We start from the raw sequence: 10,615 nt of genomic DNA on the forward strand, positions 1-10,615 counted from the left end.
TTCTTGTTCTTTTAAGATCTTGGATAATCACAGAAAACTGAAGATTAAAAAGATATAAAAAAATTTAATCTAATTTTACAATAATGTAGATATCAACCAAAATCAAATGTGTAGAAAAAATTATACCACTATTATTTCATAAATATCGCCCTTCTCAATAGTACTCCCTCCGTCCCGCTTTAGCAGTCCTATTGACTTTTCTGCACTCGTTTTGTAAAAATGATAATAAATAGCTAAAATTGAAAAATAATAAAGTAAAAAAGAGAATAATGTAAAAAAGAGAATAATGTAGATAAGACTCTTCTCTACATTATTCTCTTTTTTACTTTATTATTTTTTCACTTTAACTATTTATTATCATTTTTACAAAACGAGTGCAGAAAAGTCAATGGGACTGCTAAAGCAGGACGGAGGGAGTAATTATTTAGCCCAAAATAATGAAGCCCAATTAACGGTTAGAGATGAAATCCTAAATCTAAAAAAAAAAACGTCGTTTACTTCTATGTTTCTTTCCAAAAAATTTATGTGTCCTTCTCGATGAAAGGTTCTAGTCCAACCTTTATTTGTTTCCAAATTGAACCAGGTACAATTATCCTGCTCTATTCGAAACATATTTATACATGAAGGACCACGTGAATGCAACTTTCAAAATTAAAAAAATAAAAGGAGTTTTGTGTTCTTTTCCGCTAGTGCATACTCATTTAACCTGACGCACAGCCGTCCCTCTTTGTCCGCCCGTTTCTAGGATCTCCGGCACCACCGGGGATTCTACCTATCGAAACGCACAATCTATTCCCTCCGACACCGCTTCCCGATCTATCCTCATGGATCATCAAATTGGATAGAGACAATCCGGCGATAGTGCTCGATCGACCTCATTTCAAGTCCTTCCCGAAGCTCTACAGTTTCTTAGACATTGGAGTAACAGGATTCGGGAAGGAGTACGATGCAGATGGCATCTGAAATAATAATGCATGCGTTTCGTTTGGCTCATTTATGATTTAGTAATTGCTTATAGTGAGTGCCAAATCCACCAATTATTATAGTTTATGGGATCGTTGAGTCTTTTGGCTTTCCATTTCTTTGTTGCAACCCCATTAGCTTCCATTTCCTTATAACTCTATTAGCTATAACTTAATTGTGATTAAAAGTTATAATATGCATTTAAATTAACAACAATGGCATTTTTGTTAATTTTTCCAAACAATAATTAAAATTATAAATTAATTAAATAAATTAAAAAACAATGATATACATGACACATTGTATTTATTCCAAAATGTAGTACTCCCTCCGTCCCGGAGTATTAGACTCATTTCTTTTGGGCACATGATTTAAGGAATTGATATTTAAATAGTTAAAGTGGAGAGAGTAAAGTATGAGAGAGTGAAAAAGTAGGGGAGAGAAGAGAGAGAAAAGTAGGTGGAGAATAAAATAAGATAGATGTTTTTACTAAAAAAGGAAATTAGTCTAATATGTTGGGACATCCCAAAAAGAAAAGTTGATCTAATACCTTGGGACGGAGGGAGTAGTACTCCATATGACATTAAAAATAATTATGCACGGGAAAAATCACTTATATAGTAAATACACTCATGGATATTAATTAAAATATTTTGGATACCTAACACAAATTGTAAACACATAAAAAATATAGTATTATTTTGCTTTTAATTAACTGATGGCTAAATATATCTTTACTTTTAAGTTAATCACTAATCCATCAATAATATACTCCTGCAATTTTGTACCTAAAATACATAATACAAAAAAACTATCGTCAACGCAATTTTTAATCATCTACAGTATAAGATAAAACTCATTAATCATTATGATGTTGAAAACTAAAAAACAAAAATAATTAAGCTGCAAGAAACTTATTTGTTCATTTCTCCTCCAACAACCAACAACCTAATGATATAAATACAATCTCTAGGGTTAGAATATTAAGAAATCAGCGCCCCTACATTCTCTCCCTTTTCTCTCTTCCTCCTTCATCTATGCTTCCTTCACACTGCTATTGTAGCACTCAAATAAACAAAGCTTGGCTTCTGTGCTGACCTCCTCGATCGGCTTGGTGAATTTGTCACAATTACATTGGAATTTATAGAAGATCTTTATAGCTTTTGGTATTCTTCCCAGAGTGACTTTTAGTATGTCCACTATTAAAACTTAAATCAATTGTAGTAATTGTTTAGACGTTTCAAATAATGTCGATTGATTAAATTGACCTTTTAAATAATGTAACATTAGCCTAATTAAGATTATGATAATTTTCTGAAACGGCAAATTAAGATGGACAAATTTATTAACAAAAACCAATTCTATTAAATTTTTATTTTTTAAATTAAAATGGCAGTTTTGTAAATAACACTAAAACTCCCTCTTTATATATGTATAGATAGATAGGATTTTCTTTATGACAAACTTTTCTCTGAGGACATCTTCATGTAAAAGCCATAAGGAATTAAATTGACAAAAACAAAGGATCTTCAAACTTGAAACAAGATTTAAAAAGAATCAAACATGGAACCAGTTTTAGTTCCTGTTTTGTTTGTTCCAATATTATTCACCATTCATAAGAAAGCACAACAACTCTTCATGGCTTTGATGGTGGATCAGGAGAAACAGATGAAGCTTCATTTGTGGAGAGCTGCTGTTGTGGGGTCTGTTGCAAGGGAAAAACAGATTCATCGGTCGGGAAGGGCCTGCGACTGAGCTCAGCCAGACGCCCATCGCTCATCAGAAGCTTCTCATAGTGCTTATCAAGTGCCCCAGGAGGGAACGTAGCTTCATGCTTCCTGTTATATTCAATCCGTAAGTGAAATGAAATACGAGATTGAAATATGTAAACACATACCGGCAAATTTGGGCTTGGCCGTTAGTGAAATCATCAGCCGGCTCCCATTTAGTTTGTTTTCGCGGCTGAGGAGGGATTTCTCGGAAGAAGAGAGGAGGCTTAGCCAACTGCATAGTACTTTAACTAGTCATATTCAAGCCATCACAAAGCTAATAAAGATGATATATGCGGAAAATGAGACCTCAATTCGAAGACATCCGGGTTGATTAGGGTTCATAACCGCCTCAATAGCAGTGATATCAGACCAACAAACTTCCATTTTGCTCTTCAAAGGCCCATTTAGAAACTCCCACACCAACTTCTTCCTGGCATAGTATATTTTGGCAGTCAAGTCGCCTTCGAGGTTAGAATACATCTGCCAAGAACAGATGATTTTTTATATTCCAAAATCATGGATTGAAGAAATGTTGTATTAGTGTGTAAATATACCTTCCAGTTTCCTACAGTGAAGGTAGTGATTGGGAAATTGGAAGCCTTCAAATTATCCTTATTATTTTGAGATCTCACACCTACATTGTCTGCTGCTGATTTTGAGAGTGTGGATTCCACCAATTTGCGAAAAGGCTCGGTAGCTACCGATCGGAATCCCAAAGGAGGCTTCGACATTATCTCCTACAAGTATCTTAGTTAGTCGTGCGCACAATACATAAAATACGAACAATACAACACTGAAATTATATTGAATAATAATGTAGAGACACATTCATTAAAATCAATATAATGTTAAAATTTGGTTTGTCAACATTTAGCTTATCAAACAAACAATTTGAAATTAGAATAATCAATTACTTAATGTTAACAAATACTAGACTATTTGACATTGAAATAGAATTCTCAACTCCAATCACAATTCCAAATTTCAGTTAAAAAACACTCGGAGAAATGGCTATCATAAAAGGGTGTGAAATCATAGGCAAGAAAGCACATACAACAATTCCTCTTTTCCCTTTCTATTCAAGATTTAACCCTGATTAATCCAACTCTAAATTCCAATAAAATGGAGATAGAATTACAACATATCCACAACATATTCAGAAATCAAATCGGAAAAACCTTAAAAATCATGATTCATTCACCTGAACTCACACACACAGACACACACACTAGAGAGAGAGAGAGAGAGAGAGAAACCTCCAAAGTATAGGGACATTTAGTGCATTGAGAGTCGTCCTCCTCGTCCATGCTGAATTGGTGATCGATGAGCTCGTGAAGTAGAAGAAAGGCGAAGGAGAGGTTTGGGTTAACAGATTCTTGAATCTTGAGAGAGAGAAAGATAAGTGAAGGGGCGTATCTTATCTGGATTGTGAGAGGATGATAAGTAGTTCTACTTATATATGCACTTATCGCCCGTGTAATCATGGCGGGAAATATTTTTTAAGTTCTTTAAGAGACTATATTAACTTCTACTGTTATGAATCATTCATTATTTTAATTAGATTTCGTTTAATCGTTTCAATTAAATAAATAATGGAAGCTTAATTAAGATTAATTGGAGAAAGTGCCTTATCGAAATAAAAGTTAGTAATAAAATTATTACTATTAAGAATATAATACTCTTTGAATCCAAATATCCAATGCCCTTATGTATATGATAGAAAATATGATTTTCATTAAAATAAACAATTATAATTAATAAAGTTCCATAATTAAAATTCTAAGTCTACATAACTACTCCTAGTTAGTATATTCATCCATAACACTAAAGAATGTCAAACTTGATCACAATTGCTACACCTATTTCAGTAATATATGCAACTCTTCATGGCCTTGCTTCATTCCCAATCGAAATCATTCCCATTTTGCATCAAATATTGTGTTTCACTCGTGTCGTGTTGGAATATTGGTGGCCAGCTACTCGGAGGAACAACATAGAGGTTCTGATCACTTGATGATAAGCCGGAAAATGTTGGCTCATTGTCGACAGCCATATCGTCGTATTCATAAAGCTGCTGATCCGAAATAACTATAGGGTTTTGACTTGATGAGCCCACAACATAGCTTGGTGCTACAAGAGAATATATATATTTGGGATTGGTATAATTAATATGAGTAGAAATGGCTAAAAACTACTCATATATAGATAGTTAGTTAGTTACTATACCATTTGATGCTATGACGGTAGAAGTTAGCTTGCGGCTGAGCTGAGCTAAACGCATATCGTTTAGCAGAAGCTTCTCGTATTGTTTATCAAGTGCCCCGGGAGGGAAAGTAGCTTCATATCTCCTGTTATATTTATTCAATCTTAATAAACATATGCGCTGATTAGGGAATGAAATACGAGATTGAAATATGTATGTATATATATATATACTTGCAGACTTTGGCTTGTCCACCGGTGAAATCACCAGCCGGTTCCCAAGTACAATGCATTTTGGGCTGAGGTGGGATTTCTCGGAAAAAGAAAGGAGGGTTCGCCAACTGCACATTAGTTCAACTAGTCATATTCAATTCATCACAAAGCTAATATAGATGAATATATGCCGAAAATGAGACCTCAACTCGAAGAAATCCTGGTTGATTAGGGTTCGTAGCAGCCTCGATAGCAGTGATATCAGACCAAGAAACTTCCATTTTGCTCTTCAGTGGCCCATCAAGAAACTCCCACACCAACTTCTTCTTGCCATAGTAGACTTTGGCGGTCATGTCGCCTTGGCGGCTGGACTCCCTCTGCCAAGAACACAGAGATTTTTTGGATTCGAAATCAAAGTTGATAAAAAAGGAAATGACTTCACTATTATGAAACGTACCAAAATGGCAAAATGATTCTACTGCTATGGAACAGAAAGTGTAGTATATACCTTCCAGTTTCCTACAGTAAATGTGTTGATGGGGAAATATGAAGGTATGGTAGGCTTCATCTTAGCCTTATCATGGTGAGATCCCACAATATGCACATTGTCTTCTTCTATTGATCGCGGCAAATTGAGCAAAGAGTCGCTTCTCACCATTCGCAATCCAAGGGGCAGCAAGTTTGGGTCCTATAAACAAACACCAATTATAAGTCAGTGTAAAAATTTGGATGGTTTTTTAGCTTATTAAACAAAAAAATTAAGCTTCTTTTCCTATTTAATTCGTACCATGAAATAGTCACTAATAAATGATGTGGATATAATTATCCACTAATAACTCTTTCGCATTAAAATTACTCGTGTCGCCCCTAAAATTGCTATCTTTAAGGGATGGATGAAGTGTTAAGTACTTAAATTAACAGAACAAGAAATTGAATTAGAATTCACTGTTAATTCAATTCCAACGCTATCACAATTCCAATTTTATGGTACTAGACTAACCCAAAAATCAAATTCAAACAACAGTTGTAAATCACACATTATATAAATTCCTTTATCAACTTCAAATTCAGGGAGATAGCTATTGAAAAATAATGATTCATTCCCCTAAACTCACACACACTCGCGCGTGTGTATATATATATTACATATATAAATATAGAGAGAGATTAGAGAGAGAGAAACCATCAGATTATTAAGGAGACAAGTGCGTTGAGAGTCGTCCATACGAAGTTTGCGATTGTATGCGTAAATTGGTGATCGATTTGACCTTTGGGTTACTAGATTTTTGAGAGAGAGGGAGAAAGAGAAAAGAGATTCATAACCGTAGTAAAAGAGGATAAATAAGTAGCTCACTTTTATAAGTAAACTAATCACCCTTTGTAATGACGTCGGAAAATATTATCCGCGGAAAATATTATCATGACAAGGATAAAACTTATCTAAATAAGAGTTAATAATAGGAATATTTTCTATAGTAATATATGATGCAAGCATGATTTGATTTTAATTAGTTTTGATTTTTTTTCCTTCTATAAAATAGAATCTTCAAAACACGTTTTGACATTTACTTACTACTTTTCTATTTAATTAAAATAAGTAGATTATATAACTAACTTTGATATTCTTCTAATTTTACTTTATTTTAACTGTGTAACTTTTATTTTAATAAAAATCATATTTGTAGTTAAGTTATTATATATGAAATTAAAAAGAACTAGTATAAAGTAAAATTAGTTGTGGAACTCACGAACTAAATAAATATTTCCCGCCATCATTAAAATGGCGATAAGTGTATACATAAGTAGGCCTACTTATCATCCTCTCACAATCCAGATAAGATACGCCCTTGTGCTTATCTTTCTCTCTCTCAAGATTCAAGAATCTGGTAGCCCAAAGCTCTCCTTCGCCTTTCTTCTCCTTCACGAGCTGATCGATCACCAATTTAAGCATACAATCGTCAATTCAACATGGAGGAGGATGACTCTCAATGCACTAAATGTCCCTTTACTTTGGAGGTTCCTCTCTCTCTCTCTCTCGTGTGTGCGTGTGTGTGATTTCAGGTGAATGAATCATGATTTTTAGGGGATTTTCCGATTTTGATAGATCTGAATATGTTGTGGATATGTTGTAGTTCTATCTCCATCATTACTTGAATTTGGAGTTGGATTAATCAGGGTTTTATCTTGAATGGAAAGGGAGAAAAAGGAATTTATGTTATGTGTTTTCTTGCCTATGATTTCACACCCTTTTGAAACTCACGGTCGAAAATCGAATTAGGATAGCCATTTCTTCAAGTGTTAGTTTGAATTGGAATTGAAATTGTGACTGGAATTGAGAAGTCTAATTCCATTTCAGATGTTTTATTTGATATAATTCAGTAACTGATCATTCTAATTTCAAATTGTTTGTTTGGTAACATAAATATAGATAAACCAAATTTCCATCATTGTTCCATATATTTTCAGTTGTTTGTGTGAGTGAGTGTATTGTTTGCAGTTTATGTACTGTGCGCGCGCGACTAACTAAGATGTTTGTAGGAGATTAACTCGAAGCTTCCTCCGAGGTCTCGGTCTGCAGAATCTCACCATCATAAGGTTAAGATGGCGGCTTCCAAATCCCCAATCACTACCTTCATTGTAGGAAACTGGAAGGTATATATGTATGTATTACACACTAACACAACATGTCTTCAATCTATGATTTTGGAATATAAAATATCATTTGTTCTTGGTAGAGGGATTCTAACCTCAAAGGAGACTTGACTGCCAAATTCTACTATGGCATGAAGAAGTTGGTGTGGGAGTTTCTCAATGGGCCTTTGAAGACCAAAATGGAAGTTTGTTTGTCTGATATCACTGCTATTGAGGCTGTTATGATCCCTAATCAATCCGGATGTCTTCGAGTTGAGGTCTCATTTTCCGCATATATCATCTTTATTAGCTTTGTGATGGCTTGAACATGACTGGTAAAGTACTATGCAGTTGGCTAAGCCTCCTCTCTTCTTCCGCGAAATCTCTCCTCAGCCGCGAAAACAAACTAAATGGGAGCCGGCTGATGATTTCACTAATGGCCAAGCCCAACTTTGCAGGTATGTGTTTACATATTTCAATCTCGTATTTCATTTCACTAATGGATTGAATATAACAGGAAGCATGAAGCTACGTTCCCTCCTGGAGCGCTTGATAAGCACTACGAGAAGCTTCTGATGAGCGATGGGCGTCTGGCTGAGCTCAGTCGCATGCCCTTCCCGACTAATGAATCTGTTTTTCCCTTGCATCAGAACCCACAACCGCAGCTCTCCACAAATGAAGCTTCATCTGTGTCTCCTGATCCAGCATCAAGCAATGGTGTCAAGGGGAATCAAATCAACGAGGCAACATTTGTCGATTCATCAAGACAGAACCACCGTCATGATCTTGATCAACGACTTTACCAATACAATGATATGGCTATCAACAGTAAGCCAACAATTGTGGCCTCATCGAGTCAGAGCCCCGTTGCTGTTCCTGCCTCAACATTTGTCGAATCATCAAGACAGAACCACCCTCTTGTCATACCTGATCAACTACTTTATCAACACAGTGAGCCAACATATGTGTGCCAATCGAGTCCGAACCCTGTTGTTGTTCCTGCCTCAACATATGCCGACCAATCATCAAGTCAGAACTCCTCAACATATGAACGCAATGATACGTTTGTCCCCTTCATTCCTCCTCCGATTAGCTGCCGACCAAAATTCCATCATGGCCTAATTGAAGCTCAAGATTTGGTGCAAAATGGTGCAGATGCTGGTGAGCAGGCCTTGGCTGAGGCAACAATAATGGAGGCAAATGCAACGTGTGATAATTTCGCATGGTCGGCGCTCCAACTATTTCATATGCTAAGACAGGAAGATCATTGCAATGAGCCAGTTGAAGGTGGTAATGAAGCTTCATCTACTTCTCCTTCACCATCAAGCCATGAAAAGTAGTTGTGGTTTCTTAATAGATAAAGAAGAATTGTACAAACATTACAGGAACAAAAACTGGTTCCAAGTTTGATTCTTTTTTCAAGATCTTTTGTTTTCTGTTTTTGGCCTTCATCAATCTCAAAGCCAAAAAATAAATCAAGAGCCAATGTTGGACTTTTGAAAAAGCATATTCAATCAAGTTATCAAATTCATCAATGCATCAGAACAGAATTCAAACCTGCATCAATATTGTTAAAAGAAACCATTTTTTTCCCCAAGTCATCAATCAAAATCAATAAATTCCTAGTTTATCAAAATCTGGAAAATCTTTTCACATCACCCACAATCTCACAGCCAAAAAACAAATTTTTAAAAAGGCAGATGATCAAGTTATACACATTATATCAAATCAATCATCAGCCATTGATAAATCAGCAACAGAAATTTGATTAGAACAAAAACACACAACAGAAACGCATTGTCACTTGAAAATTATACACATTATATGAGATAATTTTGAGAAATCCAGCATTGATTGTATATAAACATCGAAATAATCCCCAAACCAGCTCAAAACCCTAGCCGCGCGCCTTAAGCTCGGCGAGGCGCCTGGTGAGATCGTCCTCGTCGACCTTCTCGCTGTTTTTGACGGTGACAGCGTGCGCAGCTGGCTGGGGGAGGCCGACGGACACCTCAAGGCCGTAGTCGTCGGCGACCTGCTGCATAAGGCTGTTGACGTCGCCCTCGGGGGTGGAGAGCGAGGTGCTGCCGGCCATGGAGCTCTCCATAAATTCGGCCTGCACCTCCATGTTGACGAACTGGCGCTCGAACTGATCCATCGTCTCCGACATCTTCTGCAGGTTTCCGGTGGCGAGGGTTGACTCGAGCGATTTGACGATGCTGCCCATGGACTTGCTGATGGAGGTCATCTTCGCCTGCGTGTCGAGGCGGGCGACGACGGCGTCGAGGCGGGAGGAGAGGCGGAGGTAATTCATCTGCTCGTTGCGCTTGCGGATGGAGTTCTCGGCGTAGATCCGGGCGCCGTCCATGTTTCCCTTCTCGATCGCCTTCTTCACCTTCAATTTCTCCGCCTTCTCCTCCTTCTCGCACTTCCGCGCCTGCCGCTGCAGGCTCTTCGACGTGAATTTCAGCTCCATGATCTGCTGCATCAGCTTCTCGGCGTTGCCCATCGCGATTTCTAGAGAGATGATTTGAAAAAATTAGGGATTTGAATCGATGGATTTCTGAATTTTGGGGGAGAATCTGGGGTTCCTTTAAATTTTCTTCGCTTTTGGTGTTGTGATCTGGTGCGACGGATGCAGAGGAAGATATTTTCTCATCCAATTAGGGGGATATGTTGGATCCGGATTATGATGAAATGGGTCGGGGCTTGGAATTTTGCGCTCTGATTGGATGGATTGTCGGCTAACTGCGTGTTTTGAAATTTGAATTGGTGAGTTGTTTCCTATTTACGCGTGTCAAATTATTTCTAATTACTCGGCCAAATAAATACTC

At 36.8% G+C, this 10,615-nt stretch overlaps 3 protein-coding genes across 3 annotated transcripts; all 3 read right to left on the reverse strand.

The window, feature by feature from the left end:
• Window positions 1-2,599: 2,599 nt before the first annotated feature.
• Window positions 2,600-3,466, reverse strand: LOC125206508. Its single transcript, XM_048105757.1, has 4 exons — window positions 3,290-3,466; window positions 3,042-3,215; window positions 2,861-2,967; window positions 2,600-2,801 (listed from the first exon to the last, which is right to left on the reverse strand). Exons 1-4 carry the CDS (start codon window positions 3,464-3,466, stop codon window positions 2,600-2,602), a joined length of 660 nt encoding a protein of 219 aa, XP_047961714.1.
• Window positions 3,467-4,632: 1,166 nt separating this feature from the next.
• LOC125206509 lies at window positions 4,633-7,101 on the reverse strand. Its single transcript, XM_048105758.1, has 6 exons — window positions 6,949-7,101; window positions 5,659-5,838; window positions 5,354-5,527; window positions 5,172-5,278; window positions 4,962-5,083; window positions 4,633-4,865 (listed from the first exon to the last, which is right to left on the reverse strand). Exons 1-6 carry the CDS (start codon window positions 7,099-7,101, stop codon window positions 4,633-4,635), a joined length of 969 nt encoding a protein of 322 aa, XP_047961715.1.
• Window positions 7,102-9,523: 2,422 nt separating this feature from the next.
• Window positions 9,524-10,364, reverse strand: LOC125206053 (ESCRT-related protein CHMP1B-like). The gene has a single exon (XM_048105336.1). The coding sequence runs from the start codon at window positions 10,288-10,290 to the stop codon at window positions 9,679-9,681; it is 612 nt and encodes a 203-aa protein (XP_047961293.1). The 5' UTR covers window positions 10,291-10,364; the 3' UTR covers window positions 9,524-9,678.
• Window positions 10,365-10,615: the final 251 nt, after the last annotated feature.

This window comes from Salvia hispanica, chromosome 2 (genome assembly GCF_023119035.1).
Source record: "Salvia hispanica cultivar TCC Black 2014 chromosome 2, UniMelb_Shisp_WGS_1.0, whole genome shotgun sequence".
NCBI lineage: Eukaryota > Viridiplantae > Streptophyta > Magnoliopsida > Lamiales > Lamiaceae > Salvia > Salvia hispanica.